Source organism: Emys orbicularis, chromosome 4 (genome assembly GCF_028017835.1).
Source record: "Emys orbicularis isolate rEmyOrb1 chromosome 4, rEmyOrb1.hap1, whole genome shotgun sequence".
In the NCBI taxonomy this organism is placed as follows: Eukaryota; Metazoa; Chordata; order Testudines; family Emydidae; genus Emys; species Emys orbicularis.
This window is the reverse complement of record NC_088686.1, coordinates 102,511,648-102,528,336: the sequence shown is the minus strand read 5'-3', so window position 1 is coordinate 102,528,336 and position 16,689 is coordinate 102,511,648. Positions and strand designations below refer to the sequence as shown.

At 41.3% G+C, this 16,689-nt stretch overlaps 1 protein-coding gene across 2 annotated transcripts; it reads right to left on the bottom strand.

The window, feature by feature from the left end:
• Positions 1-450: 450 nt before the first annotated feature.
• On the bottom strand, positions 451-15,348 carry TMEM9B (TMEM9 domain family member B). 2 transcript variants are annotated; one of them, XM_065403241.1, is made up of 5 exons: positions 15,215-15,348; positions 11,509-11,600; positions 7,612-7,720; positions 6,300-6,434; positions 451-1,605 (listed from the first exon to the last, which is right to left on the bottom strand). In XM_065403241.1, exons 1-5 carry the CDS (start codon positions 15,296-15,298, stop codon positions 1,450-1,452), a joined length of 576 nt encoding a protein of 191 aa, XP_065259313.1. In that variant the 5' UTR covers positions 15,299-15,348; the 3' UTR covers positions 451-1,449. The 2 variants fall into 2 exon arrangements, with proteins under 2 accessions (XP_065259313.1, XP_065259314.1); XM_065403242.1 differs by lacking the exon at positions 15,215-15,348 and adding an exon at positions 13,817-13,856.
• Between the last annotated feature and the right edge of the window lie 1,341 nt (positions 15,349-16,689).

Genomic DNA, 16,689 nt, shown 5'->3' with positions numbered 1-16,689 from the left:
GGGCAGTGGAAGTGTCCTTATATGGCCCTGCTAGTGTCTCAAATGCTAATATGGATGGACTAGCTCTAGCTGCAACAGCCAATTTAAGTTTCTGTGCCCATTTAGTCCTCCACCTTGCTGTTTAAAATGCCAAGAAGCATGCCAGGCAGTAATAACTGGTGATTTTATGTGAACTCTCACTAGAAATTGGACTGATGCTAGCTCATTTTACACAGCACAGAACCCTCAGATGAGTGATAACTTGCAGCCACTACTGTCTGGACCTGGATTTGAATCAGAGGTTAGAAGCACTCTGTATATTAGCAGTTTTCTGAGCCATTCTTTCCATCACCCAAGCATTGAACATTTACAAACAATGCACATCATTTGTAATCTTAGGCACATTTGGCAAAATTATTTTAAATATGAAATTTACATGCAGTGTGATGAGGGAGAGAAATGATGAAATACAGATACTGCAAATAGGTTTTTCAAAAATCATGATCATCTTTAATTGTTCCATTCCAAAGAGGATATATGAAAGTTAGTTATCCAGTAGCTGTATACCTCAGAGGGATGAGTACAGCATCACAGTTAAAAAATACACCTAACTCCCAAGATGACAGAAGATGCTGGAGAGTATATGCCTTATACCATCAACCCAGACAAATACAGAGTTTATTTTTTAAATATATACTTTATCATACACTAACTCCTGAGACTTTATCCATGAAGAGACAGGGAAGAGATCTGTAGGTAGCACACACAATATACTAAGTGATCAAAGCAAAACGTAAAAAAAAGTAAAGCACTGTCTTAATATGCACTGCATTAGTTTATCTACATCACAGTACCTTAAGTGTGCAGCTTATCATCAACAGTCATCGTCCATTTAAGTTTTGCCTTAAGTTTGCAACGGTCAGCTGCTATACAAACATCTTCAAAGTAACAGTGCAAGAAACCAAATGATGAACACAACTGGCCAATGTCAGATAGGAAAACTACACTGCAAGATTTAGATTTCCAGTACACAGCATTAAACAGTGAGGAGAAAAACTGAATATATTTACAAAGGTTCACTGAGTAAAGTGATTAGTGTGTTGTAACTGATCTTTTGTTACAGAGTATGCTCTCTGGTGCTTTTTAAACCGTATAAGTTACATTTAAAAACATCTTAGTCATAATAAATAAGGTACCACAGTTACATCCAAAGATACCTTAGAGTAAGTTGTTTTTTTTAGTTTTATTAGTAAATGCCATTTAAAAAAATGTAAAGAATTATCAGCTTTTGGCTAATTAACTTTGTTGTTTATTTTTGATAGTTTCCACTCCAGAACATTCTTACAAAGTTAACACTTTTTTGCTGCCAGTAACAAACCATTCAAAAGTGGTAGAATCAGGAAGACATAAGTCAGCTCTTTCCTTTAGTCCCTTTTACTTTCTTCTGGTCATCATTGAATTAGACATCAATTAACTGAGCACAACATGACGGTCAAAGACAGATTTGCGCTGCTCTTGGACCTGTAGCTTCCAACGTTGCTGGGCATACTCCACTTTGTTCAACACATTGGCACGACTCCGGGAACGAGCCAGCACATCGTGAGCATTTGCAAAAGGTTGGTGATCCTGCAATTGCAGAAAGTAGTATTTATATTTCAGCAATTTCACTGCGTAACTACTGTTAATTACAATATTCTTCTGGATAAAATAAGTTACGCAAGCTTGCCAGGCAGCTTTGTGTGCAAAACAAGCTTTAACTGGATATAGACTGTATATTTCAACATTTTATAGAAAATAATTTCTGTGGATTTCCTATATAAAACAATTTAGTGTTATGTTCTGCAGTACCTTTCATATGGTCAGTGTCTCAAAGTAATAAGTAATGGTCATATGGAATCTGATCCTACACCAGTGAAGTAAATGGGAGCAGGCCCATGCTGACTTTGTAGGCAAGGGCACCACCACCACCACATACTCAAAAGTAACATGCACACAGCTTTACATACATTAGCACCTGTTTGAACATGAAGCCCAAAATTGTTGACCAAGGCACTTGGACACTCCCATTTGTTTTCATGCTGGTACTTCAATTTAAAATTGAACTGAGGAGCCCGCGTCTTTGCTTAGCCAGCACACTACTAGATTTTAACCTGTTACCGTAAAGTAATTTTGAATAGTCGCACAAAGATGCCCTATAATACCAAAACACTGATGTTTACTGTCACTAAACCAAACCCACTGCTACATGTAAATACAGCTGTTTAAGTGACAAAGAGCTGAACAACTGAGTGTTTGTTTAGCATTTACGCTGTCCCTTTTCTAACAGTATCTGCAAAGCTGGATTTATTTACTGGAAAAAAATCCCAAGTCATAAACAAAGACATTTGGAACAGAACCTTTTATTTGGCTCCCAAAATGTTTTGGACAAAGAAAATTATGTTTTAAAAACTACATTGGAAAAGGTCATGTATATGATGCGTTTCAGATGAAAAAACACCATTATAAACTATGCACTGTGCTAACACAGCAAAGGAGACTCAATTTTGAAGCTTGTGTATTTCTATACCTTGCCTTGTTTTATTGCAAAAAAGTTTTCAGAAGTGATTATTTTATTTGTGACATGATGTTGAGTACAGCAACTCAGTGATCAGCAATACACCTCACCCTTAAATGGATTATTATTATTTATATTGAGGTAGCACCTCATAGACCAAGATGCCATTGTACTAAGCACTGAACAAAACACAGAACAAAAAGACATTCCCTTCCCCAAAGAGTTTAAGTATTAGACAAGAGACAATAGGCGGATACAGATGGGCCAATGGGGGAGCACAAGGAAAATTAGAAAATACTGGTTAGATATGATAGAGGGTCTCAGCACAGCAGCTGGCTAACTTAAGTTTTGTGTAAACATAGCAAAGGAGAGTTTTATGGAGGAATTCAAAGGACGATAGTGGAGATGGCTTTGTAGATGTTCCCCAGGAGCACCTCCCATCAATGGGGGGCAGCACGGGAGAAAGCACAAAGGTGCTTGTTTGAAAGTTTAGCAAGATGGAGATGAAGACTGGAGCGGACACTCGATAGAGGTGAGATGATAGGTATAGTGGAGGATAGGCTGCAAAGAGCCTTGAAAGGTAAGCCAAGTAGTTTATGTTTGATGTGACAGAGAAAGGGGAGTGAGTGGAGGGATGAAAAGAGAGGGGCAACGTGGTCAAAGCCAGGAACGAGGAAAATTATCTTTGCAGCTTTCTGAATGGACATAAGCAGGACCACTTGTCAAGCCAAAGAAGATGACATTGCAGTAGTCAAGATGGGAGATGAAAGCTTGGACAAGGGTTTTAGCTATGTGGATGGAGAATTAAGCCAGATTTTAGAGATGTTAATCAGGAAGAAGCAGCAAGATTCTGACATAAATCTAGATTGGGACCTAGTTGAAGATGACACCCAGGTTACAGGTCTTAATGAGAGCTTAGTGAGAGAGGTGTTGTCTACAGTAATTATGGTGCAGAAAACGTCTTATTGCCTGTGGCCAATTTTGCATTTATAAAACTCCTGAAATATGATTCTGCTTCAGAGTGCTAGCTGCAAAGGCACTCAGTGGTGCCTTAACTCTTACCACTGACTTTAATGGGAGCAGAGGTAGATTTATGCTGAGCACTTCTGAAAATCCCTCCCCTTAAAGAAAATATTCTTTTCTACCCCAGACTTGCCATGACATCTGCATAGATGGACTCCTTGGTCCATCCAAAATTCTGCTGACTTAAATGGAGTCTGACCACATAAAAGGCCATGCAGAATCAGGGCCTTAGATTCTAGCTCTGCATTACATTATAACAGTCAAACTGCAGTAAACAAATACTAAACAGCTTTAGTAGTTAACCTAGGTAGTCAGGCATATTTCAAACCCCACATAAACAGTTGTGAAAGTTTCATACTTTCATAAATCATGACATAAGTTACCAGACAGTTTTATACTACAATTAGGTATGCCACAAGGCTCATACAAAGGATTTTTTCATATTAAATGTTGCTTCAAAAAGAAAGGGAAAATACAGGGACAGATGATGTATAAATGTGTTGGTCTGAAGCGTGTTTTTACTACCTTGAGTTAAAATTTACACTGCTACATCACACATAAATAATGACCATCCCAAACTCCCAGCAAGACATTCTTGTGCACAGAATGTCAAACTAGATGATCACAATGGTCCCTTCTGGTCTTGGAATCTGTAAGAGGGCTGGTGCTGATCCTCTTATGATTTAGAGAAAATAGTTTAAAGATTTTAATACGACTTGTGAAGTATTTGATTGTTTTCATGATTAAGTATCAGGTGAATGTAAGTGTTTAATGTTGGATATTGTAGTTATATTTCCAGAAGGGAAATATTTATAATTGTTTACATCTTTTAAGAATAAGATTACTTTTCATCAAGGTGGCTGATGGCCACTGGTAGTAAGCTAAGATGACAGAATTCTAAGTGATCTATTTCTCGGTTTACACAGGAAGACAATAATTCTTTCCATATTAAAAAGTGTTCAATTCACCATACTAAATATGATGGAAGCAACTTTTTAAACACACTATGCAAATAAAAATACAGAGCATGAATGGAAACCAAGTCTGATCCATTAGGGTTTGACTACTATCCAAGTTTGGATTTAAAGCTATTAAAGTGACAGCCACACAATACTATTGGGTTTTTAAATAGACTTTGTAAATAAAGATATCATCATTTTGTTTCACTGTAAACAAAATTGCTATGAGTTCCAAAATTGTGCGACACCTTTTAGTGTTGCTGCATTGTTAACTTACTATTTACTTTGAAGCAATAATGACAATATTCTTAAGGCATAACAAGCACTTTTAATCTCTTTATTCTGTTCCCTAGTTTATTTAAAAAAAACACCACCACCACCACCCCCCCCCTACTAAACTGGACATTAAGTGGTCACAGCTGCTGGCAAACTTAGTTAAAGCAAACTGAAATCCACCTGTTTATGTTTTTTTTCCTCCTTTAAGGTCTACTAAAGTTACACTATGCTCAAAATGAGCTTTAACTCTACTGCTAATGTTGCTTGGTTATACAATATGGTAAATACACCAGTGTATTTTCTAGACTTGATAAATTGTTTTGTATATTTAGCTGTTACTTGTAAGCATGGATTAGGAACCTTACATACTTAATACTTCTTAGACTGCAAACATAAGTTCTTGATTTTTCAAATTGCTTCAGCAAACTTCCCCTGAGAGAGTTTGGCTCATACTTTTGTGAAGTGCTTCACTATCAATGTAATAAGTCAGTCAAGGTAACAGGTGACTATAATGGCTTCACAGCAACATCACCCTAGACTAGCATATCTACATTACTTTGTTCAGACATCTCTACATAGCAAACAACAGACCATCAGCTTTGTAAAGCTGATTAGTTGTAATGCATTGTCATCTCTCTATTTTAATAGATATTCTGTAAGTCTCTCTACAACATAAAAAATGACCCGCACCAGCAATAGCTGTCTGTAACATAGTCCTCCCTTACCCCACTCAACTGGTACCAACTGTTTATTTGCTAATGTAGCAAGGACAAAATCCCCCATTATTTTCAGCACCATGTTTCAGGTCTTAAATACCCTTCCCATTATGGTGCTGAAGACAATTTTGTCTTGTCTACATTAACAATAAACAAACTGGGCCAAACATGGGCCATCATACTGCTTACCAATGGTCCATTTCCAAAGTGCAAGTAGACCTCTTGAAACAGTTTGTTCTGGATCTTAGGGAACCTATTCTCATCATGTGCAGGAAACTAAATTATAAGAATAAGACTTAACTGAAATAAAATGTCCCCTCATGACAATATTTCACTGCTGGACTTTTTTTTTTTTTAAAAATAGTGTCAACCAACATAAGTTGAAGTAGCAAAGGAGGACTACACCCCTTCATATATCTATTATTTAGATTTTCCCCTTACCATTGCGCTAGTCCACCTAAAATATAGCAACCCTTATCAGGTGGAATGCAGCATTTAACCCTGTAAGGAAAATTTTACTTCCTATTCTTTCCCTCCCTTGACTGCTCTGAGAAAGGGGGACTACTCCACAATCTAGGTTTGGGGGAGAAAAGGGTAATCCCTAGCTCCTGAACTCGCTATCCACCTGTTTACGGGGTGGACATATTGGAAGTGAAGAAATGGTCTTGGAGAGACCACACAACTTTCTGCAACAGTGAAGATTACCACCAGTCCCTCGAAAAAGAGGGCTATTTTGCCATTGAAAAACCTTCATAAGGAAGCGTTCAATTGCATTCATTCAAGTGAACTTACCCCAATGTCTTCATCACTTTGAATCAGCTGTGAATGTCCAAAGAGACGTCTCTTCAGTATAGGTTCTACCAATGTAAGGTACACCATGTACAGCAGCAGGAGGCCCAAGATGGATAAATAGATTATGATTGTAACCTGCATGCAGTAAAACGTAAGCACAATTTTCACTATTGCTGAGAACTTACTCCACATAATACTCTCAAGAACAGGGCAGACAGCCAAAGCAAAGGAACAACAAGACAAACAAAATGCCTGTAAATCAGTCAGTAGGTCTGCTTTATGCCTATTAACCTTGACGATGTCTCTAAATTAAACAAACAACCTCAAGAAATTAAGCCACAGACACACAGATCCAAATAATATTAATGTGTTTGGAGTGAATGACAAAGAAAAAGGAAGTTCACAGATTAAGACAAAATTTCCTCTTAGTCTTTCTTGAGATCTCAAGCTCCTTCTCTGCAAAAGACTGGGGAGAAAAATCCCATCTCAAAATAAGACTAACATTCCGTTTCGGTTGTGGGCTGGTGATTCAGGGGTTCCCTTTGCAGTCAAGCTTGTTTGTCTCCATTCAGTTATCTTAGGTTTGGACAAGAAACCCACAGTTTCTTATTATTAACTGGATAATGTCAATGGGGGTGGGGGCTCCGTTTCAATGCATAACAACATTCAAAATCTATGCTTCAAAATTCACTTTAAAACTTTCTCCATAAGCTGATCTCCCAAGATGGCCAAAAACAGGTACAGGAGAGGTAGAGCAACGAAGGGACGAAGAAGGCAGATAAGAGACCTGGTTGGAGGATGTCCCAAAGGTTGGTTGCCTGCCCGCCCAAACTTGAGCTCATTTTTATTAAATTCACCCATTAAAGCTAACATGGCTGATTTGGTTTTTGTGGGCACAGCATCACTTTGAGCTGAGAATAGTTAGCCAACTGTGTCTGTCAAGGTAGCAAAATATGCATCTTCGTAACAAGGGACCGTGGGGAGGTGGGGGAAAGGGTGAGAAAGATACTAAACCCATAAACTGATAAAAATACCCAGAATTCTTAGAAAAACAAGAATCCCCCTTAGCAAATGTCAGGGATGGAAAATTTTGAGACTAAGGTATTTAACAGAGTCCCTTTAAGCCTGATGATTCAGCCTTAACTATTAGTGCTACTGCTATTCTGAGTTTAAGTGAGATTATGTAATTTAATTATTATAATGCCTCTAGAGCACTCAGAATGCTTTGTTTTTAAGGATACACTTATAAAAGGTAGTGCATTTATTAGCTGGCTGAAATGTTTAATATACAGCAGTGGAATGACATGTTTACTTTAATTGTGACAGAGCTTCTCTCTTCGTATTTGCATTCACAACGTAAGCAGTATGCCTCCACATCAGGTCCAGGGACGGGCATAGGCTCAACCACATGAAGACAATCACTGGAGAAAGAAAAATAGCTTAGAGTCAGTTTGGTTGATTTTACTCCACTACTTAGGCAGTTCCCTCTGCTCTGAATGCATGCCGATTCCACAGCAAGGGGCAAGAGAAACTGATCTTTGATTAAGAGTTAGAAATTACTACCTAGAAAAGTTCAAGCTTTAACTTTTTCAGATTTTAACTTTTCAAAATTGAATTTACTTAAATGAGACAAATTACATAGCGACTTAGCTGCTCAAGCTTAGTTAGCCAGCTAGAAAGTTCTTATTAAAACTAATATAGATGGTCTATTCCAGGGGTGCCCAATCTACTGCCCACTAGAGCATTTCATAAGGCCCAGAGCCTGCCTCAATACAATATACTAATGTTCGATTCATTAGCGTTTTGTCGTCATGTTTACATTATTTTAGTTTACACAAGTGTGTAAATAGACACGACTGTACATAGAAACAACCTATCTAAATACATATGAACTTAAAATATAATTCAATACAGGTGACTTTCAATCTTATTAAAATATATAGAATCTATTTGACCCACACAAGGTTGTGCTTAGATTTATGTGGCCCTCCTGTGTAACAAGGTTGGGCACTGGTCTATTCAAACATTGAGAAATAGACATTAAGATGCCACCATTAGTAGTGCAACAGACCTCACTTCCCCCACAGGTTAGCGTTTCCATTAGTTTTCTCCACATCTCAAAAACAAGAATGGAGCACAGGACATTTGCTTCACTGATTTTTGGCCTTAAACAATACACAAGTTCAAGAGCAGGGTATTCAACACTCAATAGACTCAAGGAAGGAAATTATAAGGGTTGAATTTACTTTTTCTTTTTTTTAAATGACAAAAGCAATCTCAGAACTTAAAGGACGGACAAGGTGTACTTTGACAGACATCATGGCAAGGTAGGAGTGACTACAGCTACTGTCCATTTCTCCCTTCCTCATCTTCATCAAATAGTTTTTTTATTTCCTTACCCATCTAGGTCATCTATTCAGATTTAAGCCCATTTTGAGCAGAGACCATATCTTCTTACTGATCTGTAAAGCACCCAACACATTTTTGGCACTATTTAGAAAAGTTTAGAACAAGTAGATGTTGTCTGAAGAAAAACAGAGTTTAGTCTCTCTTTGATATGTGAACAGAACTCCCACTTTTGCCAATGTGAGTTACACACATGTATCAGAGAAAGAATAAAGTTACCTTTTTATTTAAACTGACATAAAGGTGAACATTTAGGAACACGTTCAGTAGAAAGAAAAGTGAAGCGTCAACCCCACGCATTATTTGGTTAAAAACTGAACAAAACATAAGGCAAGATCTTTGCGGTGACCAAACTTTTGGCATATAATCCAGTCATTATAAATTACAGCATTGGACGCCAACTGTCCCAAGACAACTGCTCTGCCAATGCATTGTGTAATTCCAGGCCTTTCATTTAGTCACTGTTTGCTTGCTCACAGTTCTCATCCCAGACTCTCTTTTGGTGCATAACACTTATTTGGTGCTGGAAGCAACTTCTGCCTTTGTGCCCATAACTCACAGCAATAGGACAAGTCAATAGCAGGTTATCAAACCTTAAAATATCTGCTTACAAGGACAGCTCAGTTAAGATTTAGCACAGTGCTGGGCCAGATTAAAATGCTAGAGATCCATGTGACCAATCCCCGGGCAGCAGGGGGAACACGCAGCTCCTGGCTGCTGGGGCTGAAGTCATGGAGGTTGCTGGAAGTCACGGATTCTGTGACTTCCACGGCCTCCGTGAAAAAATCGTAGCCTTACTCATTAGGCCAGAAGAGTGTTAAGTGTCTCACCTCCATCTCCCCACTAAATGCCAACCCATGGCTATCCCACTTTGGTCAGTCTCTTGGGCACTAAAACCCATTCAAACATACTTCCTTCAAAAGGGTTAACATTTTACTGATATCCGAGAGCACAGAGTATTCAATTATTAGAATAAAACATCCCTTATGCCGGGCCTAGTGCATTAGTCATCAGGGCTGAACGGTCTACAGTAGTTGTGGGCCTGACCCCATAAAGCAGTGAGCACTTTTGGTGAGGTCAAGATATCCTCAACTCATACTGACATCAGCACTTTGTAGGATCATGTCCAAAGTCTGAACCTGGAAAAATAGTGTGAATAAAAGCCCTGATAAGACTCCCTAATGGTAAGTTCATTATCATCACATTACAGACACCACACTGGATATAAAATCTAATTTAATGTCTGGATAATCCAATTGTAAGCGGCCACTATATGGTGAATAACTTATACAGGCACATTAAAAATTGATCTGGTTCTTTAGTACGATGTAACTAACTGAGCTAAATATCAAGTGAATGCAGTATATCACGGTCCTATTCAGCAATAAAACTAACTCATGCAGATGGAGAAGAGGCCAGCTGTACAGCACTAAGTTCCCAGCTTTATTACACATGAATGCACTCTCCAGCCATCATACTCCTCTGAAAAAGTAAATCAGGAATTTGAAATAGCATCAAGACATTTCAAAAGAAGCCCACAAATCCATAAACTGTTCTCAAATGGTCTCAAGCATGATTACAAGATGACATTTAAAAGCTGGAGAGTAGGTTATCCAAGACCCATTATATACCAGTTTTTCTCCACATACAATTTATTGTTCAAGTCTTCAAAACTGATTTTTCCTTCAATTAATGACAATACTAAGGAACCTTAGGTTCAACTCTGCTCCAGTTGAATTCAGGGAAAATATCTACCTAATGAAATAGGAGCAGCAGGCCTTCTGCTAGATCCTAGATTAAGCAAGCCACTGAGAAAGTAATTTTTAGTTACAGAGAAGTGAAATAATGGGCAGTACAAAAATCAGCAGCAGTGCTTGTAGCAAACGGTTTCGTAAGTGTGCTGCAACTGAGATAATCTCAATCTATTTCATCACTGCACCATGACATTATTTCTACTGTGACAAATTTAATAATTTGGAATAAAATAATGGCCTTGACTAGACAAAGCACTTTATACTCAAATAATGTTCATGACATTAATTTAAGCTTTGAATCTACAAAATGTAGGTTCTACCAAACCTTTTTTGTTCGTCCGATGAGAGTGAGTGATTTAATAAATTAAACTCCAATCCTGCAGACACATACATGAATAACTCTACTCCTATGATAGGTTCCATTGATTTCAATGGAATTTCTCAGACGTGAAAGCATTTGCAGGATTGAGCTATTAATTTGTGGCTTCCCATCATGCTCAGAGGTCTCTAGGTCTCTTAAAAATAGATAAAAGGTAAGGTCAATATGTCACTAATGAATACTTTGCACTTCTACAGGATTGTAATCCGGGGATGGACTAAGCACTTTACAGAAATGAATTAGGCCTCAAAAAACTTTTGGTTTTTACTTTTCCTCCACTGCTCACTTAAGAAGGTTCAGGCATGTAGAGCCCAGGTGACTCAACAAACTCAGAATAGAACAGAAATCAGATCTCCCAACTCCCAGTCCTGTGACCATACTTGTTCTCCACATTCTAAAAACAATTCCAAGAAGCCAAATCAAATTATGTCCCTTCTTTCCCCCACCCCACCCCCCCCCCAAAAACCAACAGGGAAGGAAGAATGAGTTCGAGGCGAACACTCTGAAGAGGGAGAGCATCAACTACTAATATATGGGATAAAATTTCTCCCCATGCCACAACAAAAGAAATAACTATCCCTATATAATCATTAATGAAGGATGACCCACTGAAGTGCAATATAACCCTAATGAGAATACACCTTCTAATTTCTGAACTCCATAAACTCACCAGTCTTTCTGTGAAACATTTTTGTTGTAAATATTGCCAGGATGATCTTTGTAAGGAGGACATATGCATTTACATCGGACATCCTCAGAATTCTGTAAAGAAAACACATGCTTAGAACAAATTGTTATCAACCATCAAAAAGTCTTCTACAAAAACATATAGTTGATGCAATACATATTATATACTACACTACACACATATGTCCATTGAAACCTGTCTTAATCACCAATTTTTCTTAAATGTAAGAACTATTAGCAGTTTTGGGGACAGAAGCCAATTTCTAGAAAATGGACCAATTCCAAAAGTAATTGTATTACACCTCTACCCTGATATAACACGAATTTGGATATAACGCGGCAAAGCAGTGCTCCGGGGGGGCGGGGCTGCGCACTCCGGCAGATCAAGTGCTCCGGGGGGGGGGGGGGGGCTGCGCACTCCGGCAGATCAAAGCAAGTTCGATATAACGCGGTTTCACCTATAATGCGGTAAGATTTGTTGGCTCCTGAGGACAGCATTATATTGGGGTAGAGGTGTACTTTGGACTGCAAGAGTAGCTTGCCTTCCCTATTTTGCTTTGGAAGAACAGAATTTGTAAAATATACTTTATTTTCTACAATAGGATTTCAAGGATTACTTAAATAGGTGTACCTGAATTAATCAATTTGTGATGGTAGCTGTATAATGAAGATACAGATGTGTAGCTAGAGAACAGTTTAAGAAGAATGAAGGAGGAAATATTCATCTTGAATGAAGACTGGTAGAGAGAGACCCTTGTGGACAAATCCTTCTTCAGTGACTATTATTCTTGCTTGTAAAAGAAAGGCTTGTAAGGGAAATTGTTAGAAGGCTCACCAGAACGCACAGTGTCCTTGTTTTAGGTGGATGAAGGAGACAATAGCAGAGAGGTCCAAGTGGAAGGTGGAAAAGGGGAATCCCAGAAGACATCCTGGTCCCCAAATAAAGAAAGGGGAAACTGGAAAATGAGGACAGGACGCTTGGAGAAACAAATAAAAGGGGAGAAAATAGTAATAAAACCCAAGGAAGCACAAGAGTAAAATTACAGAAAGAAGATAAAATTAACAGCTTACTATGGCATGGAGAAGTTGTAACTGAGGTTTTCATATTTTAGGTTATTATTGGACTGGAAGCAAAAAGCCTCCAATAACTTACTTCCCATTTGCAAATATACATAGGAAGGAAAAATCCCTTCCCTTTCCTCAAGTCCATACATATAACAGATTTCTGAATGGGTCAAAGATGGTCAGCATGTATTTATAAATGATGGCATGCTTAAACACAAATCAGATTAATTTATTTGGGAAAGGGACAGGAAGCCAGCAAAAGCAAAAACGGGCAGCCTGCTTGAAAGCTGACTTGAATTTCAACAAAGTATTGCAGAAGAGACTACTAGCTAAAAAAGAATTGACAATAAACATGTACACTGAATAAAATCCTGGTTTGGTCAATGAGCTCAGAGTAATGGTACATGAATGTAGCTTGATTGATTAGGAAGGCATAAAGGATGTTAGAGCCAATCTTGTTCACGCTGCACACCAGCCACCTGCAGAAGACAACAAGTAATGTCACGTATTTACATCTTGTTACATGACAGTTGGAGGGCTAACTAATACTAAAAAGGAGATATAAGATATCTGGATAAAATGGGAGCGCTTAGCTGGCAATTAGCTCATGAAGAGTATTCACAGCTAGATAAAAAGGGCAAATAAATTGATGATGTCGTAAATGTTCACCTTCTACAAGATACTAGTCAACAGTGGAGCACCTAAAGAAACATAAATCAGATAAAAGAAAATCAAGAAAATCTAGATCAATGAAACAGCACAAGCTGTTGGAGCCCTAAAGAGCGCTAGAGAGCTTACACTTGGAATATTGCATAAAACTGGTTTACCAAGATACAAACAAATATTGAAATAAGATGTACATGTGACAGTCCCTATATATACCTTTATACAACTGGGCCTCAATAAATATTCTGACTATACACACAATACAGAAGCCTTGACTCAAGAAAGGGGCTCTTTGATGGGTATGTGTCAACCACTTGTCCTCTTATTTTTGACAGATTCACTTTGACAGTGCCTCAATACAGAATGTCAGAGTCAAGTCATTTACTAAATACAATATTTACTTGCAAGAGTAACACAAGCTTAAATTTTACAACTGGTAGACTAATATCTACATTTTGTTCTTGTTTATTATTCATGTCTAACTCTGATTTTTCTTGTCAGTAAACCAGACTATAAAGAGCTTCATTTAAAAAGCTAAAACCATCCATCATTTTACCAACCTTGTACACAGACAGCAAATGAAGAAGTAGCTTGTCTACCAGCTGAAAGCCCACAAGATTAGTTCCTTGGTTGAATAAGCTAAAGTCGCCTCCTAAATCCAATATGGTGTGCACAACAAATTCCTCATATCCTAGTTCAGGCTTAGCCAAGACCCTTCAACCAAGAAAACAAATATAAGCACTTACTCTGGTAATGAGACCCATGTATCTGTTTGTCTAAGCATGTACATGTTCAGTTACAGACCAGAGAACATGGATTACTGGAATCCCTCTCTTACATCAATTAGCAGGTGGTGGTCCTCTACCAAAGAAAGCTTCTCTTCACACTGACCCAGCCTTCTGTCCCTTGAGCAAGTTATGTTGGCTTAATAAAAATTAAGATTCAAATTTACCCTAGTTTATGAGTGCATTGCTTACATAACCATACAAAAACACAGTTCAGATGATGCGGGACCTGAGGGATACTGATAGGTTAGGTAAACTAAGGCAAACTTCTGAGGGATAGTCAAGGAGATGGGTGCCAAAAACTTCAATGAGAAATTGAGTAGTTCAATAATAAGAGGGCACAAATAAAGAGCTGGACCTTAAGGACGATTGAGGAAAATCCACACAAAATGCAATCATCAAGAATCTTGAGGGGGGTAGTGGGAAAAGGGGATTCATTTGGTTTCTTATATCAAAACTTATTAACGATGAAGTGAATCATGCCTATTCATGGCTGCCTTAAAACATTCAATCCAATAAACCCCAACTGTCCATAAACTCAACCCCATGCAGATATTTTTACATACTTGAAGTAAGATGTCACCTTTCAAAATAACATCCTAACTAAAGATTTTGGTCCCAGTCCCCTCAATTACTTCGTATGACAAGCCAAAGCCTTGATTTTCAAAAAATAGGAGCCTAAAGTTAGTCTGTTAAGTAAGTGGGCCGATCTTCAACAACGCTGAGGGCCCATTAACTCCTGGTATTTCGGCCCCTGCTTTCGAAAGCCTGAGCCCAGTTCTTCAGGGCAGGGCTCACCTCTTCGCCCTAAGCCCCGCGCCCGTCTCCAGCCCTCTGAGGCAGCAAGAGCCTAAACTAGACAACAACCCCGAGCCTTTATTCCCCGGGCTCCGGCTGGCACCAGGCTGAGTGTCACCCCCGTCACCACCTCGTACCGTCCGCGTCTCCCCCGCGGCCTCCAGACCCCCCGGGGCCGGGATCTGCTGGGGCGGGGGAGTCTATTGAGGAGGGTCAGCAGGGTAAGGGGGCAGGGCTCTGGCGGGGCGGGGCCGCTTTGATGCCAGCAATGGGGAACGAGGCTGGCCCCGGCTCCGCGGGGGAATCCGCCGACAACCACGGACCGTCCGCGGGGATCCCGGCCGGGCTGGGGAGCCCCCGCTCCGCTCCGCTCACCTTGACCCCCGTCACCTGCCCCACGAGCGCGGCCAGGGCCAGCACCGAGCCGAGCAGCGAGCAGAGCCGCGCACGCGCCGCCATGTCGGGCTCCGGGCCCGGCTCCTTACGGCCGCTAGAGCAGCCCCCGAGGCCCAGCTCGGAGCTTCGCTACCTTCACTTCCTACTTCCGCTACGGCCTGGCGTCTCGTGACACCGAGTCCGCTGGTTAATACGCCCCCGGGGAGCTGCGGCGCCCTCCGCGGGTTCCGGAGGGGGGGGGCTCGGTGCACTCACCAAAACGTTCCGGGCGGAACAAAGTGGGGGGGAGTGTTGGCGAGCCCCCCTGCGGCCTTCCCGGGTCACCCGCCACTGGGGACGGACCCTGGCAGGCAGGGCCGGTTTTAGGAAGTGCGGGGCCCAATTCGAACATTTTTGGTGGGGCCCCAGCAGGGATGACTTAAAAAAAAAAAAAAATGGAAAAAAAAAAAAGCCTTTCATTTCTTAGCAATCGGTTCCCTATAAGAAGTTTTGATTTAAGGGATGTGCCACAGTATGTATTTATTGTACCAATAGGGTTACCATACGTCCGTATTTTCCCGGGAGGAATTTTTAAATTTTAAAAATTCCTCCCGGACGGCGATTTAAGAACCAAAAAGCCTGACATGTCCGGGAAAATACGGATGTATGTTAACCCTACCTAAAGTTCTTTAAAAAGATGGGCCTGAACTAGAAATGAGCTCCATTTCACATGTGTGGGTCCCCACCACTCCCTGGGTGTGTGTGTGCACAAGTGTGGGTCCCAGCTGCTCCCTGCCCCCCTCATTGAAGCAGGTGTGCAGGGTTACTGCCCTGGGAACTGCAGGGCACCACTGGACATGGGGCTGGCTGGAGGCAGGGCAGGGGCTGATTGGAGGTAGGTCTGGCTGCAGGCAGGGCAAGGGGTGCGGGACTGGCTGGCTTCAGGCAGGGCCACAGGGGGGTGCGGCAGGGGTTGGCAGGGCTGGAGACAGAGGAGTGCGGGACTGGCTGGCTTCAGGCAGGGGGGTGCGGCAGGGGTTGGCTACAGGCAGGGCAGGGGGTGCAGGGCTGGTGCGGGCAGGGGGTGTGTGGGGCTGGCTGGCTTCGGGCAGGTCTGCAGGGGGGTGCAGCAGGGGTTGGCTGGAGACAGAGCAGGGGGTGCGGCAGGGGCTGGCTGTGGGCAGGGGTGCGGGGCTGGCTGCGGGCAGGGGGTGCAGGGCTGGCTGCGGGCAGCGGCAGGGCAGGGGGGGCGGGGCTGGTGCGGGCAGGGCAGGGGGTTCGTCAGGGGCTGGCTGCGGGTAGGGGGTGCGGGGCTGGCTGGAGACGGGCTGGTGCGGATAGGGCGTGCGGGGCTGGCTGGAGACGGGCTGGTGCGGACAGGGCGTGCGGGGCTGGCTGGAGACGGGCTGGTGCGGACAGGGCAGGGGGTGCGGGGCTGGCTGGAGACGGGCTGGTGCGGACAGGGCGTGCGGGGC

Excerpts from the sequence above, each read along its gene's own strand:
- TMEM9B (XM_065403241.1), bottom strand. The coding sequence starts at position 15,298 with ATGGCGGCGCGTGCGCGGCTCTGCTCGCTGCTCGGCTCGGTGCTGGCC. Across the intron at positions 11,601-15,214 it reads GGCAGGTGACGGGGGTCAAG|AATTCTGAGGATGTCCGATG; the intron begins GTGAGCGGAGCG and ends TTTTCTTTACAG. Across the intron at positions 6,435-7,611 it reads GAAGCTCTGTCACAATTAAA|GTTACAATCATAATCTATTT; the intron begins GTAAACATGTCA and ends TACTGCATGCAG.